We start from the raw sequence: 21,259 nt of genomic DNA on the forward strand, positions 1-21,259 counted from the left end.
AACCCATGTCCCACTGAGACACATTCAGTTACATTGAGAAGGAAAAACAGCAGCCTGCCAGAAAGCATTTCTCTCCTAAAGTGCAGGCACAAGTCACATGACCAGGGGCAGCTGGGAACTTGACAAAATGTCTAGCCCCATGTCAGATTTCAAATTTGAATATAAAAAAATCTGTTTGCTCTATTGAGAAATGGATTTCAGTGCAGAAGTCTGCTGGAGTAGCACTATTAACTGATGCGTTTTGAAAAAAACATGTTTTCCGATGACAGGATCCCTTTAAATACATTTTCTCGTGATTGGACACACCTGCCTATGAAGTTCAAGGCTTAACAAGATAATCCAACCAATTTGGTGTTGCCAGTAATCAGTATTGAGCAGTTACATGCATTAGCACCCTTAGCAAAATTACAAGGGTACCCAGATTTTTGCACAGCCAGTTTTTAACATTTGATTTAATTCCACTGAAGACTGCATCACTAAAAATCTTTATTCAGAAAACACCCCAGTACTCAGATGTTCCTGGGAAATGAAAGACATACCACGGTTATATTTTTCGTTGAGAGTGGAGTAAACTATTATGCAGGCTGAGAGGGGTTCCCAAACTTTTTTAATATGACTGTACTTGGCCATGCTGTTACCAATCATAGTGTTTGTCCAACGAGTGTCGTTCCTTGCCAAAAAATACCTACAACACAAAACTGGAGAAGAAGCATTCCCTAGAGCTTCAAGATTGGGAAAAAAAAAAACTAATGATGGAAACTAGTCTACCTCAGTAATGGGAGCCGGGGGAATTCCATAAAATCTGGGGACAATGGTTAGATGTAGGCCCCCTCCTCTCTACTGTAAGCAATAAATTGTAACACATGCAGACTATGATACTTTTCATTGGATACGGGGTCTGCATTGCATTCTGCAAACTCTATATCTTCTCTTTGACATTGTCTATTCGACTTGGCCGTCCTTTTCCATTTATGCCAAACAAACACTACCGTAATTTAAAAAAAAAAAAAAAAAAAATGGAACTATGACGAGAAAGAAATTCTTCAATGCAAATCAGTTTCATGATTGTAAATGGTGCTGGTATGGGATCAGTTATCTGGAAACCCGTTATCCAGAAAGCTCCCAATTATTTCATCAAATAATTCCAGTTTTTAAAAATGATTTAGTTTTTCTCTGTATTAATAAAACAGTAGCTTGTACTTGATCCCAACCAAGATATAATTAATCCTTATTGGAGGCAAAACCAGTCTATTGGGTTTATTTAATGTTTACATGATTTTCTAGTAGACAAAAGAATTGTTCAGTATAAAAATAAAAACTGGGTAAATAGATAGGCTGTACAGAATAAAAAATGTTTCTAATATAGTTAGTTAGCCAAAAATGTAATGTATAAAGTCTGGAGTGACTGGATGTGTAACATAATAGCCAGAACACTACTTCCTGCTTTGCAGCTTTCTTGGTTACCAGGCAGTAACCAATCAGTGACTTGAGGGGGGTCACATGGGTCATATCGGTTGCTTTTGAATCTGAGCTGAATGCGGAGGATCAATTGCAAACTCACCGAACAGTTATGTCCCATGTGGCCCCCTTATAGTCGCTGACTAACTCAGAGTTAGAGAGCTGAAAAGCAGGAAGTAGTGCTCTAGCTATTATGTTACACATCCTGTCACTCCAGCCTTTATACATTACATTTTTGCCAAACTAACTATATTAGAAACATTGTTTATTTCACACAGCCTATCTATTTACCCAGTTTTTATTTTTACACTGAACTGTTCTTTTAAAGGGTATGGAGATCCAAATTCTGGAAAGATCCTTTACCTGGAAACAGCAGATCCGGAGCATTCTGAATAACAGGTCCCATACCTATATTATAATGCAGTGTTGCGAGTTCCATGGCCAGAACACACTATAATGAATATGTCATACATATAACCGCTCCCTGGGGGCTATAAAAATCTTGGAAGGCCACGTCGAGCCAACGGGCATTGAGTTGGGCAGTCCTGATTTAGAGAAACAGTTACACCATATAATAACCACACGTCCCAATGCAATTCTGGAACCAGTATTTATATTTTAAAGTAGAAAACATGTAAGAAACTAAGTAATGTATCAACAAAATATCCAATGTGCAACAAATGATAATAAAAATACATAATGTGGATTATAAATTATAAAAAAACAGTATGAAATGCAACAGCAGAAAGACATTTATGATTGGGCAACATTAAAGCAGGAGGCAGAGCAAAACAGAATACTAGAATATGTTCCTTAGGAGTATCCATAGCTCAGTTATAGGCTGCAATAAATGTACATAACAAAATCTATACAAGTATTTATTTACGGGGGGGGGGGGGTGTATGTACAAAGCACTTTTGAATGAATTAGACAAGAACAGAACAGATTATAAATCTAGAATAAACGACTGGTTCTTTCACGACGTGTAATTTGCAACTGCATTTAAATTAAAAAAAATCTATTTTTTTTCCCAGAAATATTTTATCCTTTAAGGAATTTGCGAAAATATATTCACTCTTAAACTTCGATATTTCAATAAAGTACCATAATTTAATTATGGAGAACCCGGTCTGTACCGTCCAGCTACAAGTCTCGGGCAGCTATTGCTATGCGGCCAGACAGACAGGTTAGACTTCACCCATTAAATTAAAGGGCAAGTCAACCCTAAAATAAACATTTAGCTAATAGCAGAAAACATAATTAGAAGCATCTTTGCAATAGACATACTGTAGAATGAGTTCAATTTGTTCAGGTTCATTTCAGGGGAATGGGGACTTGTCTCCTTCACCAAGGCTGTTGATAAAGTACAACCGACAAGCAAGAGGTATTGATATATTCCTACAGCAAAGCTTCCAGCCTGCTCCGCTAAGCCCCGCCCACAGGTTCTGTATTGGGGAGAAGACCTAACAGACACTCAGCTCAAAGCGGTTTGTTGCGACGTATAAACAGTCAATGGTGGTGAATGCATAACAATAGTCACCCAGGTCAAATAGAATTAGAGATGCACCGAATCCGGGATTCAGCCTTTTTCAGCAGGATTCGGACAAATCCTTCTGCTCGGCCGGACCTAATCTGAATCCTAATTTGCATATGTGGAGGGAAATCCTGTGACTGTCACAAAACAAGGAAGTAAAAAATGTTTTCCCCCCTTCCCAGTCCGAATTTACAAATGCAAATTAGGATTTGGTTCAGTCGAGCAGAAGGATTCAGGGTTCGGTGGTCCAGCCGAATCCAAAATAGTGGATTCGGTGCATCCCCAAAAAGAATAGAACGAGGACTACTCTTAAATTAAACTACTATATTACAAGACTATATACAGTGTAGTACCTACACTCTAAACCAGGGGTCCCCAACCTTTTTTACTCGTGAGCCACATTTAAATGTAAAAAGAGTTGGAGAGCAACACAAGTCCATGTCAAATAAGGGCTGTGATTGGCTGTTTGGTAGCCCCTATATGGACCGGTAGCCTACATTGAGGATCTGTTTGGCAGTACATCTGGTTTTTATACAACCAAAACTTGCCTCTAAGCCAGGATTTAAAAATAAGCTCCTGCTTTGAGGCTACTGGGAGCAACATCCAAGGGAAGCTACTGGTTGGGGATCACTGCTCCAAACAAACCATCCTAAAAAAAAAAAAATCTATTCAACTAAATACAACATTGTTGCTTTTTTGGGGTATCTTATAATACATCATGAACACTTCATGAAAGTATATTTTATACAGAGTATTAAATTAGAATAAAAAGATTGTAGTCATATAAATAAATTTCGTCATATTTTGTATCCAGCCGAGAGCCAAATCACTGACGCTTTGTCCTTTTCGGTGTGATTTCTTCTGATGTTTGCTGCCCGCGAGACTTCGCCGGAGGAGGACTTGGTTCTCGACGCCGCTTTGTGCCAGACGATTGTGTTTTCATCCTTTTATATGGAAAAAGGAAAATTAAATATGGGTGGCTGATATTTTAATTTTTCTCCCCATTTTTCTGACTTCCAAGCACAGAAAGTGATAAAAACCAGTTTCTAGTGACGGGCGAATTTATTTGCATCAGAATTGTCGCTCGCCCCAAAATTGTTGCACGTCAAAATAATTTTGATTCCCATTGACTTCAATGCGTTTCACAAATTTTTCAGGACAGATTCGCCCATCACTATTTACGAATAAATAATTATTCTCTTCGTGGTGCTCACTGGTATAAGGTCCCAAGCATGCTTGATAATAAATCAATGTATGTGTACAGCCCTCAGAAATTTTAAGTCTGGCATCGGGTCTTCTATGTACTTGGCAATAATTGTATCTTCTCCACCTGTACGTAAAGATACACTGCACTGGATCAGGGAATTGGTATATTCTCAGCAGTTTTGAACGTTTCAGATTTGGATGAGCTTTTTGTTTTCAGCCAAACTTAATCAGGACTCTTATCTTGAGGTTTTAAGCGGCAGGCCAAATGAGCAGATTCGGGGAGATTAGTCGCCAAAGCGACAAATCGCCTCTTCTTCTTGGGGGCGACAATCTCCCCGAACTGCCTTCCCCCTGCCCTCCGCTGGCTAAAATGAAAAATCGCCTGCAGCAATTCACAAGCGGTGCTTCATTTTCCGAAGTCGCCTGAAGTTTCGTGAGGCAAGTTCAGGGAGATTGTCGTCACGAAGAAGAGTCGATTTGTCGCTGGGGCGACATCTCCCTGAATCTGCTTGTGTGGACTGACCCCAAGACAGAGACACACTGTCAGATTCGGGGAGATCTCTTCTTCTTCGGGGCGACTAATCTCCCCGAAGTGCCTTCCCGCTGGCTAGAATGTAAATCTCCGACGGGATGGCACTTGGAGCTCTTCGTTTTCCAAAGTCGCCTTGTGAGGAAACTTCGGGCGACTTCGGAAAACAAAGCACTCATAGTGCTATTCCGCCAGCGATTTCCGTTCTAGTCAGCAGGACGGCAGTTCGGGGGAGATAAGTTGCCGGGCAACTAATCTCCCCGAATCGGACCGTGTGTCTCTTTCCTTAAAGTGCTGTACAATTGAAGGGACCATTTTTTTTTCCAGATGATGCAATTTTGTTAAAGATTTAAATTCTTTTGTATAAATTAAGTATTTTAAAATAATTGCTACTGCAATTCATCTTAACTACCACCAAGCATGTTTTGTTCAGATGCACCAAATCCAAGATATAGTTTAGGATTCAGAAAGATAAAAAAAACAAAAAAAAAAAACAAACAAACAAATCGGGTACATTTCTAATATGCTAATTAGACTTGATATTGGCCAGCTTTCTGTAGAGCATAAGTTATTTGTCTATCTCAAAGAGTTAAGGGCTCTGAATGTCCCAGCATTGTAGGGCTTTACACTCACCTCGTGTGTGTGTTTTTGAGCGATTTCGATTCTGCTGGATTTTTATCTTTGCGCTTCTTACGGGAAGAAGGCTCTGGGCTACGTAACTTTGAGGCAGCGCGGGTAGTGGGCTTGTGAGGCAGGTTTCTGAAAATAAAATATCCAGTACATTTTATTCCAATGCTGCAGTAACCCGTTAGGAAAAGGTGGGAGAATCTAGACCCCCTCCACGAAAAAAAATTCAGAAATATGATATAAAAACCCTTAGCATTTGACTACCAAAAGAGCAGGTGCTGGGTCAAGTGTCCATTTAATTGATGAAACCTCAAAAAGAGCTTGACTAGTAGTCTTTTTAAATTTGGATAACTACAACAATTTATCCACATAAAGGTTGAAGAGTCCTTATAGATTTATATTAATCTCTAGATTATCTCCTTGGAGGTTTCGAAAGGCTGTTGGCATTTTGTACATTTCCTAATTGTAGATCTTCCTAACCCAGAACTGAACACTGTAAATAAAGTCAACTGTTCCACTTATTCAGCTACACCTAATGGAATATTGACTAATGCCTTATCCATAAAGATTCAAATTACTGGAAGGCCATCTCCCACAGAGTCCATTTTGAACAAATAATAGGCTTAAATTTGAATTCATGGCGGTGGCAAAACAATCCTAAATCGGTTTGTTTAATGTTTAAATCATATTCATCAGGTTTTCTGAATGTTCTGGATTACAGATGCCACACCTGTTTATTAACATTACATATTGTAAACATGCCTGTATTCCTTCAGAAAGATCAATACGATACCAAGTTACTATCCTGAGAATACACTAATATTAAAAAGGATGCCTGCAGCTTTATGATATGAGAGGACACTGCTTGTGTGAGACTTGTAGTTATGCTATGGTGCACCAAAGGAAACGGTCACTGTAGCATTTTAAATAGGCGGGGAAACCAGTAGCAAATTTAACTCGGGACCTCATGGCACTGTACAGAAACGGCTCAAAAATACCTTTATACCGTATATACTCGAGTATAAGCCGTCCCGAGTATAAGCCGAGGTACCTAATTTTACCTCCAAAAACTGGGAAAGCTTATTGACTCGAGTATAAGCCGAGGGTGAGAAATGCAGCAGCTTCTGGTAAGTTTCAATCTCGTTTTTGGATGACTATTCTTAGGCGCCGGCTCCTATTCTAAGGCGCCGGCTACTATTCTAAGGCGCCGGCGAATATTCTTAGGCGCCGGCGAATATTTTAAGGCGCCGGCGAATATTCTAAGGCGCCGGCGAATATTCTAAGGCGCCGGCCACCGTTTTTGCGCTTGACCAGAGTATAAGCCGAGGTAGAGTTTTTCAGCATATTTTGGGGGCTGAAAAACTCGGCTGAGTATATACGGTAAATGGCTTTTGAGCATATTATTTCGATCACCCAATAAAGATGCTTCAAGTCAGAAATCTCTACACTTAGACATGAGGCTAAAGCAACATTTGAAGGTTTCAGAGCAATTTATTCCACACAAATATCGGATGTTGTTTTATGGAACAGGTACAAAGAGACCAAAGTTGTATCAATATATGAGTCGATTAATTAGAAACCCAAGTCAAATGAATTCACAGGAGTTCACTGAAGGGTTAAAATAGCAGAAGACACAATGAGTTAAGGTCATGGCCCACATACTTAAGCAGAGAGTAATTTAGGAAGACAAATCACTAAGTCAAGAATTACCTCTCTGCTTCCAGTCGAGAGGCTGCTCGTGTTGTGGCACCTTTAGGATCATCTTCATTGTCGTCTGTATGTTCAGCATTCTCCTGCTCCTCCTCTTCCGAGACAGACTTCTTGCGCTTTTTTTCTGGTTCTAGGAACATTAAAAACAATATGTAAGACACAGTTGCTTATAAAAGACAACCACTTAAAATGCTCTTTTAATGAAGATCATGAAGTCACTGACAAAAGAGCTGCAAGAAAACAGGAGGCTAATGAACCCAAGATTCACTGCCTTGGGTTCAGCAGCCTCCTGTTTTCTTGCAATGCTTTTGTCTGTGAATTCATGGCCTTCATTAAACTTTCATCAGAGAAAACTCAAGGGTTCTGTCTACCAAGACAAAGCTCCTTGTGCCCCTTAATCCTAAGGGTCTTCCCCTCCCCTTATTAGGTCTGTCTATACACAGTAATATATGCTTAAGGTTGCCAGATGACCAAATCTTGCCTTGATTTGGCAATAACCGATTAACATAGGGGTCCTCGTCTGTGGTCCCATACAAAAGTCAACAGGCTGTCTACCAGCAGCCAAAAAGAGCCAAGTTTAGTTAAATGATTTACGCTTTCAACGTTGGCCACAGGGGTCACCATCCTGTAACTTTGTTAAACATCTTTGCAAGACTAAGACTGTGCACATGCTCAGTGTGGTCTGGACTGCTTAGGGATCGTCATAAATGATCAAAACAGCACAAGTCCAATAATGTTTGCCAGAAGCCGATACAGCAAGACTGATTAATAATCAGAATATACAGACTGCACTGGGTCCTGTGTTGTCATATATTCTAATGTGGATTTTTTTAGTTTTTTGTATTGTTTAACAAAACTTTCTCCAACTCTGCAGAACCAGTGGCTGCAGCAAAATAATCCTGCAAATAGAATCCCAGTTTATCAGTTTAAATCGGTCTCCATGATCTTTGTCCCTGCAGCTGGAGTTGGAAACAGTAAAGGGGATGTAAAGCCAAAAGTAAAATCCAATACAAATCTCTACACAGTCGCGACTGCTCTACAGGGAAACAAACAAAGCTGCTTGAGTTCTGCATGGCTGGGAAGGCAGAGGGCTCCCCCTGCTGTTCATAAGTATGATTGTTTCCCTTGCAGAGCAGTTAGGGACCGTCTGACAATTCCTATCCACAGCAGTAAATGAAGGGCGAATTTCACAGCATACAGTCAGGTTTCTTATAAAAACGGTACACATTTTTTAATTAAAGTATATTGGAGATAGGTTTCTATTTCATTAAAGAAAGTAAAAATGAGATGGCTCACCTTTAAGTTAACTAAGTATGTTATAGAATGGCCAATTCCAGTCTTTTATTCAAATCAATGCATGGTTGCTAGGGTAATTTGGACCCTAGCAACCAGATTGCTGAATAGCAAACTGGAGAGCGGCTTAATAAAAAGTTAAATAACCCTAAAACCACGAATAATAAAAAATGAAAACCAAGTGCAAATGGTCTCAGAATATCAATCTGTACATAATACTAAAAAATTACTCAAATATTCCCTTTAAAACCAAATCATGGGATTTATTCCAGCAGTATATCTTTAAAAAGCCTAAATATAATGCACACTACTACTGAAAGAATATCCTTTTTAGTAAGGCTTTATTTAAAGTTACCACTCTCTGAAGAGCTGAGGGAACGTTTCGGTTTTCTTCCTCTGCGGTGAACAGTCTCCACGCTTTTTTCTTCTGGCCTTTCCTACATGATAAATTAAATATTAGCTACTGAAACCTTCTGATTCAGCATGATTATTAAGTTACCGTGAATTACTTACGTCAGAATGTTTCGGACAATGCTCAGCCTTCTCCAAGGTATGCACATCTATTAGATAAACAAAACAGTTTTTAGTTAAGCAATTCTGAGATACATAACAGAATAAGAAAGTACGGTATGCTGTCAAACTTGGGTATGGTCTGTCTGTTGCATTTTCAGCATTGTTAGGGGGGAAAAGGGAAAGTGTCTGAGCAATATTGATTTCTCTTTGCCATCTCTATTGGTCAACGGAAGAGAAAGTTGTTGATCAACTGTCTGAACACAACATGGAACGTGCACACTACTTCACTCCCAGCTAGTAGGGGCTGCCTCAATATCAAAATAGAATACAGTTGAAGGGAGAACTTTGCATAAAGCACAATAGGATTTAGTATTTTAGGACTAGAGAACAAAGAGCATTTTCTCCAGTTCTCAAGGACCATCTGAAACTGCACTGCTTCGAATAGAATAAGATGACAATGACTGGGCTTATAGCAGACAGAGTTGTCAGAGCCAAAGCAAGAAAAGCTTTAGGCTGTGTGACATTTCCTCATAAAGAAGAATAATTTAACGCATCACAATGATTTATTTTTAGTGTTCCAGAAAGAGGTTTCTATGTGAACAAATCCAAGTGTTGTTTTCGGCTATAACCATCACACGCTGCTCAGTTTAAACGAGACCACAAGAATGCTAGCCTGCCCTAGTGGTGGCCATTTAGGGGAGATGGGTCAAATCTGCCCCACACGAGTCAATGAGTTGAAATAAGTCCAACATAAAAAGCACAAGCAGTTATTGTTTCACTGCCTTCCCCAGAGAATAAGAATAAACAAACCTTTCTTTATATGAACACTTTCTTCCTGCCGATGGCATGCCTATAAAGAAATGCATAAGAAAACATATTACAGGAAGTAAATTTGTGCATTGTAATGCTGATGGAAATTTTAATTTTAAGCTACACAGTCCTATTAGGGTTTTCCCTGAATCAATATAAACAACTTCACATCACATAGGTTTCTCAGAATTTTTTTTTTTAATCATAATAGGTCCTGGAATGGTAATGGGTAGTGGGGATCTTTGGACTAGATCTTTAATGGCAGTTTAGGCGAGTGCCACACGCGGGATGAAATGTGCAGGCCAATTTTAGCCCCAAAGGAGACAGTAGCCTCCTCTACTTTTCGTATCCGGAACCGCTTCGACACAAAACACACTCGGTAGATTTCGGCAACGAAACATGAAACTTTGCATTTCGAACCAAAATCAGGCGAGTGTGTTCACACAGGAGCAAACACAATGGAAAAGGAGGCTACTGCCCGCATAGGGGATTAAACTTAGCCAACATATTTAAGTAGGCTGATTTTAGCCTTAGATTTTATTATTATATAGCTGCAGTATCACAAGTGATTGATAGGGTAAGACATAACACAGATACACTACGGAAACAACAAATGCTGTATTTCATTAACCTACATTTGATGTTTTTCCTTCTTCTGAACTCTCCTTTAGCAACGATTCTGAAAAAGCGAAAACAAACAATTTACGTTTAGCTTTCATGCTGCCACTGCTAAGACTATAGAATGAATATTAGGTATTAATAAGTGTAAACCAACCTGTATCAGGAACTGGAGGCAAATTCAGTTTCTTTGGAGGCCGCCCTCTTTTCCGCTTTTCTGTCTCAACTGGCGGCTTGGCTTCCTAAAACAAGGAACGAAGTTGCTGTTATCACCACACATTATCATCACTAATATAAGATGCATCAGTGGCACATTCAAAGCTTCATGCATGTTTACAGTGAAGTTTAAACTTCATCTCTGAAGTGTGAAGCGGTCGGGAGCTAGGACCATGCGGTCTCAGAGATCCGCAAAGGGAAATCCGGGCCTGGCTGAATTTGTACGAAATACATTTTTTGTGTGTTTGTGTATGTGTTTGTATCCTAATTTTTATATGCAAATTAGGGGTGGGAAGGGAAAATGTTTTTTTTACTTCATTATTTTTTGACAAAAAGTCACGCAATTTTTCTCCCCAACCCTAATATGCATATGCAAATTAAGTTTCAGATTTGTTTTTGTCGGGCAGAAGGATTCGGCCGAACCCTGCTGAAAAAGCCTGAATCCTGGCAGAATACCGAACTGAATCCTGGATTTGGTGCATCCCTAATACACACACACATATATTGTTGTATTACAACACAATCAAAATATTTAGTTTTCTTAAAGTAAAAATAGCAATAAAGTGGAAAAGCATTAAAAAAAATATAGTACAAATTGATTGCATTGAATGCAAATGAAGCGAGAACCTTGGCTGGGTCAAAAAGACTTACTCAAGCAAATCTGTACGGTCACTAGGGTTGTCACCTTTCTGGAAAAAAATACCGGCCTTCCTATAATTTTATGGATTTTCCCTATAAATAACATTGGGATCAAGCAACATTTTTACCGGTTGGGCCTAAAATAGCGGCCAGGTGGCAATCCTAGTTGTCAATAAAAACCAGTGGGCTTAGTAAACAGGGCATGGGGGGTACAGTACATGAACATTACAAGCAATGTTACTTAAAGTTCATTAATATCCCTCCCCCCTTTATTTTAAAAATCGTTAATACCCTTCTTGAAGCAGACATGAACAAAGCAGTCACAGACTCATAATATGCAACAATCAGCCAGAACGTTACTTCATCGCATATTTGCATGTTTACATAGGGTTGTATCCAAACTAAACTCCAGCTTCTAGCATTCTGCAAGATCTAAGGTATGCAGCCATTTATTTTGTTAAACAGAAGTGAGTGTTAAACCAGTTGGACAACAATAAAGGGTAAAGAAACAAAACTACCTCTGGGATTTCCTCTGTATTGTTATCCTTAGGGAGGCTCTCTTTTAAAGGAAAGGGGAGAAAAAAAAAAAGTTATAAAGCTGCAATCATATTAATAACAAATAACGGGATTTTTTAATACTTACCGTTAAATCCGTTTCTCTGTAGTCGAAAGGGGGGCACAGGGACCAATGGGGTTAAGCTCCATCCTCCGGAGGCAGGACACTTGAATAATAATTAATTAAGTGGGTGTGTCTAGGGGCTTAACCCCGCACACTGTGCCATATCATTCAGTTTGTCCAAAGATAGACTTGCTAACGATAATAACCTTTAACTATGTAACAAAACCATATGTTTAACAGGCAGAATGCTAAGCCAGGAACTATTCTGGCCTGACCAAAAGATCAACAGCTCGTCCGATGGGCGGGAAGCCCTGTGTCCCCCTTTCGACTACAGAGAAACGGATTTAACGGTAAGTATTAAAAAATCCCGTTTTCTCTGTGGTCTTAGGGGGACACAGGGACCGATGGGGACTTAACAAAGCAGTCCCATAACAGCAGGGTGGGAACGAGCTAGATCAATAATTCCTTTATTTTAGTACTGATTGTAACACCTTTCGCCCCAGAGATGCCTCTGCTGAGGAAAATGTGTCAACTTTATAGAATTTGGTGAAAGTATGTACTGATGACCAGGTAGCCGCTTTGCAGATCTGCTCCAATGAGGCAGAGTTGCGCCACGCCCAGGAGGCTCCCATTGCCCTTGTAGAATGAGCTCGGATCCCTTCTGGTGGTGTTCTTCCCTTGGAAAGATAAGCTTGTCTGATCGTTTCTCTGATCCACCTTGCGATGGATGTCTTTGGTGCCGCCTGCCCTCTGCGGGGTCCAGATGGAAGAATGAACAGAGAATTAGAACGACGGAAAGGTTTTGATCGTTCTAAGTACCACTTAAGTGATCTAACTACATCCAGATTGTGTAGTCGGCGTTCCTTTACATTCTTAGGGTTAGGACAGAGGGATGGCACTACAATTTCCTGATTCACGTGGAAGGAAGATACAACTTTGGGTAGGAAAGATGGAACGGTACGTAGTACTGCCTTATCCTTGTGAAAGACCAGAAACGCAGGATCACATGAAAGTGCACTCAACTCGGAAACTCAGTTGAAATAGGAACGCCACACCCTGTGATAGGATTTGGATGATGACAGTTTGCGTGCCCTCATCATTGTCGGAATGACGTCTTCAGCTAGTCCTTGGCTCCGCCAAATGGATGCCTCAACAGCCATCCCGTCAAAGCGAACAGGCCGGGATTGTGATGGGCTATTGGACCCTGTAGTAGAAGATCTGGTCTGGCTTCGAGTCTGATCGGTCGTGCGACTGACAGTTCTTGAAGATCGAAGAACCAAGTCCTCCAAGGCCAGAATGGCGCCACTACAATTACTGTGATGTGAGATTGTCTTATCTTTTTTAGAACTCGAGGTAGCATGGGAAGAGGTGGAAACACATATGCTAGATCGAAGCGCCACCTCTGTGTCATTGCATCCACTCCTGTTGCCATATTGTCTCTGTACCGTGCGAAGAAGCTTGGCACCTTCCGGTTGATTCTGGACGCCATCAGATCTATTTGTGGTAATCCCCAGTGGTCTACGAGCTTCTTGAATACCTCGGGATGGAGTTCCCATTCCCCTGGATCCAACTGGTTTCGACTGAGAAAATCCGCTTTCGTGTTGGTTATTCCGGGTATGTGCATGGCCGAAAGTCTCACGGAGTTGTTCTCTGCCCAGCTCAGAATTTGTCTGGCTTCCGCTAGCGCCTTTTTGCTGCAGGTTCCGCCCTGCCGATTTATGTATGCCACTGTGGTGGCGTTGTCGCTCTGTATTCGAACTGGCTTTTGTTGTAGTGACTGTGTCCATTGTAGTAAACTTATCTTTACGGCTCTGAGTTCGAGAATGTTTATTGGCAGTTTGGATTCCTCTAGAGACCATCGACCTTGTACAGACAGGATGTCCCATGTTGCTCCCCAGCCTTGTAAACTGGCATCTGTGGCTATCACATTCCATTCCGGGGTTGCCCATGATTGCCCCGTTGCCAAGTTGTGTGGTTGTAACCACCATTGGTGAGCTTCGGTCGTCGATTGAGACAGAAACAGAGGTTGCGTCAATGAGCCTCCCTTCCACGTAGCAAGAATGTTGGCTTGTAGAGGACGTAATTGTATTTGTGCAAATGGGACTGCTTCTATGGCTGACACCATCAGTCCCAGCACCTGCATTGCTTGATCTGCTTGTCCTGTGGAAGGGATACTATCTGCGTGGCAGTATTGAAGTGGAGGCCCAGAAATGTCATTTGTTTGCTGGGGCGTATGTTGGATTTCGACCAGTTGATGGTCCAGCCAAAGCTCTGCAGAAGCTGGGATGCCTGCTGTAAGTCCTCCATGGCCTTCTGCTCTGACCTTGCTTTGATTAAGAGATCGTCCAGGTAGGGCATCACCGAAATACCCTTCAGGCGTAACGTTGCTGCTGTGACCGCCATCAGTTTGGTAAACACCCTGGGAGCTGATGATAGGCCGAATGGTAGTGCCACAAATTGATAGTCGATTTGTGAAGGCAAATCGTAGGTAACGGTGGTGAGGCAGCCATATTGGGACATGGAGATACGCGTCCTTGATATCTAGTGACATCATTAACTGCTCCTGTTCCATTCCTCGAATGACTGAACGTAATGTTTCCATTTTGAAATGAACTGATCGGATGAACTTGTTCAATCGCTTGAGGTCGAGTACTGGTCTGAAGGACCCGTCCTTCTTGGGAACTATGAACAAATTGGAGTAAAACCCCCAGAATCTCTCTTGGTGAGGTACTGGTATAATCACTCCGGTCCTTTCCATCTTGGATATACAGTCCAGGAAGGCTTGTGCTTTTCTGGGATTTGAGGGAACCCTGGACATTAGAAATTGCCTTGGTGGATTGGCTGTAAAATCCAGATGATAGCCTTCTGAAATGATTTCTTTGACCCATGCATCCGAAGAGTGGTGGGTCCACACCTCCCGGAATCGTAGTAACTTGCCCCCTATCAGTTCCAACGATTCCGGAGGGACTGCCTCGTCAAACAGATACGGACTTGTCTGTTGAGGGCTTTGTATGGGGCTTGTTGGTCTTCCATGTGGCTCGGCCTTTGTCGTTAGTTTTGTTGCGAAAATGAGAGCGCTGTGGCGAATTGCTTCGCCGCTGGAAACGTCCACTTTGGCCTCGAAAAAACCTTCCCCGTTTATGTGATGTGGAAGATCTATTTCTATTCTGGGGGAGAAAGGTGCTTTTTCCACCTGTTGCCTGGGAAATTATTTTCTCCAGTTCTTCTACAAACAGCCGTTGTCCCTTGAAGGGTAATGAAGTTAGTGTCTTTTTGGAGCTAAGATCCGCTGACCAATTTTTAAACCACAGTGTTCTTCGCGCTGCTATGGACAGTGCTGAAGTACGAGTAATTATCTGAGCTGAATCGAGTGTAGCATCACACAGGTAAGCGGATGCTTCCCTGATTGCTTGTGCGGATGCCATAAGCTGTGTTCGGGGTACTCCATCTTGTATGTCTTTGCAGAGAGTTTCCGACCAGGCTTGAATTGCCCTGGATACCCAAGCGGAGGCCAGGCAGGGACGAATTGCAGAACCTGAAGAGGAATATGTAGCCCTTAAAAAACCTTCCAACCTACGGTCAGATGGATCCTTGAATGCTGCTGCATCAGTGACCGGCAGGGTGGTCGATTTTGACAATCTTGAAACTGGCGCGTCCACTGCTGGGGGATTAGACCATGTATCAACAATGTCCTTAGGAAAAGGATAAGACTTAGTAAATTTCTTTGTCGCCTGAAACTTTCTCTCAGGAGAATTCCATTCATCTTGAATAATATTCAGCAGTTGCTCATGCTGTGGAAAACAGATGGTGGACTTGTGCTGCCTTTTGAACAGAGTTGTTGACTCTTGTTTTTGTGTTTGTGAAATATTCAAAACCTCCAGCACTCCCCTAATAATGCTATCAACGTCGTGCTGTATATCTCGTTCTTTTTCTCGGTTTTCCTCTTCATCGTCAGATAAAGCCTCTGACAGGGGAATTTCGCCTTCAGACTGCGATGAATCTTGGTCTATTGACGACCCCTCAGATGGTGAGTGTGTAACAGTATCACATCTAGAATCATCTAGGCGTTTACGTTTAACACTTCTCTTGTGAGTAAATTTTTCTAGGGCCCTCCCCAGGTTATCTGCAATAGATGGCAATCCTTGCAAAGACGCAAGGGACTGAGACAATTGAATTGCCCATAAGGGAGCTGGACGGGCATTCTCTTATTCCTTGGGATGTACCCTCTTGAATACTTTCTGTGAGGACTGGAGGTAAGGGATGGTCACCACCTGGGGAGTTTGACTGACCCTGCTCAGTGGAACAGGTACCACAGAGCGACTCACTCTGGCCAGCTGGTAGTTTAGCTTTGCACTTAGTGCAGGCAAAATATTTTACCAGTGCTGTTGTGGGGGCTTTTCCCCCCGCCCTCGTGAATAATCCCCGTTGCCTACCTTCTGCCATGTTGAACCTAGGTCGCTCAGCTAGATAGGCAAGTGTGTGGGATAAAACCTATAGTTGGTAGTTCCCACTGGTTTGTAGGCTGCTTCAATAGTTATGCAGGCTGCAGGACCGTGCGCTTCATCCGTCGCGTCCTGTAATGCAGTCAAAATGGCCGCTGGAACGCACTTTGCGTTCCACCGGGCGCGCGAATAAACAAGATGGCGCATAATGACCGGCTATGGAGGAAAAAACCCATGCGCTTCAGCCTGCGTTCCTCCCGACTGAGCGAAATAACTTGTGCTCACTTAGCGCCTATGTTCTCCCAGTCACTGCGAGGTAGGAAAGCTGAATGCTTTGCGTGCCCACTCTGTCCAGCTCAGTAATACCGAGCGAAGCAGACTCACGGGGAGAGGGGAGGGAGAGGATCACTCCAGTCCTATTGAATAGGAGTGTTACCAGCCACTAATCAACCAGACAGGGTGCCACAATAGCCACTATGCCGGTAAGCAAATAACTCACGTGTCACACCGGCCAGACCTTCTCCATTCTTGACAGAAATGTAGGAATGAATCTGGGTGGTCGTTATAGCCTCATGGCTAGGAGTTTGACCCCGGTGGCGTCCTTAGCGTTGGGGGCTAACAGCAAAGAAACAGGTAATCCTGTTTCAGGTATCACCCCGGGTGTCAGCAAGCTGACCGTAGTATTCACTCCTCTGTGTGAGGTCCATCCTCCCGGAAGCAAGGACACTTAAAAAACTGAATGATATGGCACAGTGTGCGGGGTTAAGCCCCTAGACACACCCACTTAATTAATTATTATTCAAGTGTCCTGCCTCCGGAGGATGGAGCTTAACCCCATCGGTCCCTGTGTCCCCCTAAGACCACAGAGAAATTAAATTCCTGTTTCAAATATGCAGGGAGAAGGGTAATTAGAGATGACTGTACCACAGAGTTCTACTGAATGCTATTCAGGCTAATGTTACACATATATATTTTCTCCACCAGCAGGAAAAACGCCAGCGCAGCTGGAAATAAGAGGCAGGGTTGATATTTTCTCAGTCAGCGCTGGTCTGTCAGTGGAGAAAACAGAAAAGGAGCAAGAAATAGTTGAGGTTATTCATTCTTCCCTGTACTTAAAAGAGAAATAAAGCCTAAAAATAAGTATGGCTAGAAATGCCATATTTTGTATAATGACCTTATTGCACCAGCCTAAAGTTTCAGCTTGTCAATTGCAGCAATGATCCAGGACTTCAGACTAGTCACAGGGGGTCACCATCTTGGAAAGTGTCTGTGACACTCACATGCTCAGTGGGCTCTGAGCAGCTGTTGAGAAGCTAAGCTTAGGGGTCGTCAATAATTATCCAACAGAAAATGAGGTTGGTCTGTTATATAAGCTGATGCTACAGGGCTGATTATTAAATTCTGATGCTAATTGCACTGGTTTCTGTGCTACCATGTAGTAATGATCTGTATTAATTACTAATCAACCTTATATTGTGACATTTCTATTCTATCTGTACTGTATATTGTGAGTGGGTCCCTAAGCACAGTAAGTGACAGTAGCACAGAGCATGTGCAGTGAATCAGCAGAAAAGAAGATGGGGAGCTACTGGGGCATCTTTGGAGAAACAGATCTTTACTGCTAAATGACTGTGGTTGGGCTGGTACAGAAGCACAAAACAATGTACAACATTTCTAGCTACTTTAGTTAGGCTTTAATTCTTGTGCCGCGCATTACCAGATAAATTAAAAAAAGATAAGAAAAAACCTGAATGTAAAAAAACTCAAATAGATGTAGTCTGGGTGAAAAACTCGAATAGATTGAAAAAAAACCAAAAAAATAAAAAAACCAACTCAAATATCATGAAGGCTGTCAGCATCTTCAAATGGTTCAAGGGGAAATTAACGTGTTTTAGATGGAGTATTTTCATATTCAAGCTTATGAAAAAGTTTGGGAACCCCTCACAGCCTGCATAATAATTGACTCCACTTTCAACAAAAAAAAAAGATAATAGTGGTATGTCTTTTTCCCAGGAACAAAGCGTTTTAGTGAAGCAGTATTCAGTTGTATTTAAGTAAGTCAAATGTGCAAAACTGGCTGTGCAAAGATTTGGGTACCCTTGTAATTTTGCTAATTTGAATGCATGTAACTGCTCAATTCTGATCACTGGCAACACCAAATTGGATGGATTAGCGCATTAAGCCTTGAACTTCATAGGCAGGTGTGTCCAATCATGAAAAAAGCTATTAAAAGGTGGCCAATTGCAAGTTGTGCTTCTGTTTGACTCTCCTCTGAAGAGTGACAGCATGGGATCCTCAAAGCAACACTCAAAAGATCTGAAAACAAAGTTTGTTCAGTATCATGGTTTATGGGAAGGCTACAAAAAGCTATCTCAGAGGTTTAAACTGTCAGTTGCAACTGTAAGGAATGTAATCAGGAAATGGAAGGCCACAGGCACAGTTGCTGTAAAACCCAGGTCTGGCAGGCCAAGAAAAATACAGGAGCGGCATATGTTGAGGATTGTGAGAATGGTTATAGACAACCCAAAGATCACCAACAAAGACCTGCAAGAACATCTTGCTGCAGATGGTGTATCTGTACATCATTCTACAATTCAGTGCAATTTGCACAAAGAACATCAGTCAGGGTGGTGAGAAAGAAGCCCTTTCTGCACTCACGCCACAAATAGTCACTTGTTGTATGTAAAAGCTCATTTAGACAAGCCACAGTCATTTTGGAACAAAGTGCTTTGGACTGATGAGACAAAAATATGAGATATTTGGTCATAACAAAAAGATTTGCATGGCGGACGAAGAACACTGTATTCAAATAAAAACACCTGCTACCTATTTGGTGGAGGTTCCATCATGCTGTGGGGCTAGTTCAGGGACTGGGGCCCTTGTTAAAAAGTTGAGGGTCGGATTAATTCACCCCAATATCAACAAATTCTTCAGGATAATGTTCAAGCATCAGTCACAAAGTTGAAGTTACACAGGGGTTGGATATTCCAACAAGACAATGACCCTAAACACACTTGGAAATTTACAAAGGCATTTATGCAGAGGGAGAAGTACAATATTCTGGAATGGCCGTCACAGTCCCCCGACTTGAATATCATGGAAAATCTATGGGATGATTTGAAGCAGACTGTCCCATGCTCGGCAGCCATCAAATTTAACTGAACTGGAGAGATTTTGTATGGACGAATGGTCAAAAATACCACCATCCAGAATCCAGACACTCATCATAGGCTATAGGAGGCGTCTAGAGGCTGTTACATTTGCAAAAGGAGCTCAACTAAGTATTGATGTAATATCTCTGTTGGGGTGCCCACATTTATGCTCCTGTCTAATTTTGTTATGATGCATATTGCATATTTTCTGTTAATCCAATAAACTTTATGTCACTGCTGAAATACTACGGTTTCCATAAGGCATGTTATATATTAAAAAGAAGTTGCTACTTTGAAAGCTCAGCCAATGATAAACAAAACTTCAAAGAATTAAGAGGGGTTTACAAACTTTTTCATATGACTGTATGTGTGTGACACATACACTCACAGGCCCATTCATTATGCTGTGTAAAACGAAATTCACACAAAAAAAAAAAAAAAAGGAAAAAAGGTGTGTAAAATAAATGGGAAATCAAGATGTGTTTTATTTTACAACATGTGAACGCCAGATTTTCTGCCGTTAATTTAAACATCTTCAGACCTTTGTAAGTTCCTGCAGAAGTTGCTCCAAAAAATAAAAAACAGGTACAAAAAAAAAAAAAAACGCCATTTTTACATGGTGATGCCTGGCAATGTGTGCCAAATTATTCTGCCCTTTTTTACACCACACAATAAATATGCCCGAAGCGTTGGCGTTACACCCCATATGTCAATATACCTTTCAGGTTTTCAAGACTTTTATGGCCACTGGGCTTTTTCACCTTTGGAGTGGATTCTTCTAAACAAGGCTCCTAAGCAATGCAAAGTGAAAAACACTGATTCAGTTGCACTCAAAGGGATGCATCCCTCAACATCAGAAATAAAGAACCCACAAACAAAATTTCACAGGCGTGTAACAAAATAATTTTACAATTCATGCAAAATTCCAACAAAGCTCATGAAAATACACCTGTATTGCAATCAGTTTGCAGGAAATTGAAGTGGATATAAACATGCATTCAAACTGTAGGGGATTTTAAAGGGATACTGTCATGGAAAAACATGTTTTTTCCAAAACGCATCAGTTAATAGTGCTGCTCCAGCATAATTCTGCACTGAAATCCATTTCTCAAAAGAGAAAACAGATTTTTTTATATTCAATTTTGAAATCTGACATGGGGCTAGACATTTTGACAGTTTCCCGGCTGCCCTAGTCATGTGACTTGTGCCTGCACTTTAGGATGGAACTACTTTCTGGCAGGCTGTTATTTCTCCTACTTAATGTAACTGAATCAGTCTCAGTGGGACTTGGCTTTTACTATTAAGTGCTGTTCTTAGATCTACCAGGCAGCTGTTATCTTGTGTTAGGGAGCTGCTATCTGGTTACCTTCCCATTGTTCTTTTGTTTGGCTGCTGGGGGGGGGGAGGTAGGGGGTAATGTCACTCCAACTTGCAATACAGCAGTAAACAGTGATTGAAGTTTATCTGAGCACAAGTCACATGACTGTCACATGACATCATTTATAAATAAATGATGATGATGATGACTGGGGGCAGCTGGGAAATTGACAATATGTCTAGCCCCCATGTCAGATTTCAAAAACTAAATCTGTTTGCTCGTTTGAAAAATGGATTTCAGTGCAGAATTCTGCTGGAGCAGCACTATTAACTGATGCGTTTTGAAAAAAACATGTTTTTCCATGACAGTATCCCTTTAATAGTTATTTTGTATGTTGAAATATGCGTACATGAGAAAAACAGTACAAGGGGAAAAAAATATTCGATTCAACTTACCTCTCGTGCTTCTGGACCTGAAGTTTCACAGGTAGCACTTTCTTTCGGTGCATCTACATCTATAAATATGACATATAAAACCCTGTACATTACATACTTAACTGTACAGATAAACAGGGC

At 41.4% G+C, this 21,259-nt stretch overlaps 1 protein-coding gene across 4 annotated transcripts in view; it reads right to left on the reverse strand.

Moving 5' to 3' along the window:
- Window positions 1-3,554: 3,554 nt before the first annotated feature.
- The window catches only part of bod1l1.L (biorientation of chromosomes in cell division 1-like 1 L homeolog), a 50,023-nt gene continuing 32,318 nt past the window's right edge, over window positions 3,555-21,259 (reverse strand). For all 4 annotated transcript variants that reach the window (XM_041588020.1, XM_041588023.1, XM_041588012.1 and 1 more), the window contains exons 17-27: window positions 21,140-21,198; window positions 20,085-20,157; window positions 11,672-11,712; window positions 10,456-10,540; window positions 10,316-10,359; window positions 9,681-9,720; window positions 8,871-8,917; window positions 8,713-8,794; window positions 7,065-7,194; window positions 5,361-5,486; window positions 3,555-3,936 (exon numbers count right to left, since the gene is read on the reverse strand). In XM_041588020.1, coding sequence (XP_041443954.1) covers window positions 3,819-3,936; window positions 5,361-5,486; window positions 7,065-7,194; window positions 8,713-8,794; window positions 8,871-8,917; window positions 9,681-9,720; window positions 10,316-10,359; window positions 10,456-10,540; window positions 11,672-11,712; window positions 20,085-20,157; window positions 21,140-21,198 — 845 coding nt within the window. In that variant the 3' untranslated portion in view covers window positions 3,555-3,818. The remainder of the gene's footprint in view (window positions 3,937-5,360; window positions 5,487-7,064; window positions 7,195-8,712; window positions 8,795-8,870; window positions 8,918-9,680; window positions 9,721-10,315; window positions 10,360-10,455; window positions 10,541-11,671; window positions 11,713-20,084; window positions 20,158-21,139; window positions 21,199-21,259) is intronic.

The sequence above is a fragment of the Xenopus laevis genome, chromosome 1L, assembly GCF_017654675.1.
Source record: "Xenopus laevis strain J_2021 chromosome 1L, Xenopus_laevis_v10.1, whole genome shotgun sequence".
Taxonomy (NCBI): domain Eukaryota; kingdom Metazoa; phylum Chordata; class Amphibia; order Anura; family Pipidae; genus Xenopus; species Xenopus laevis.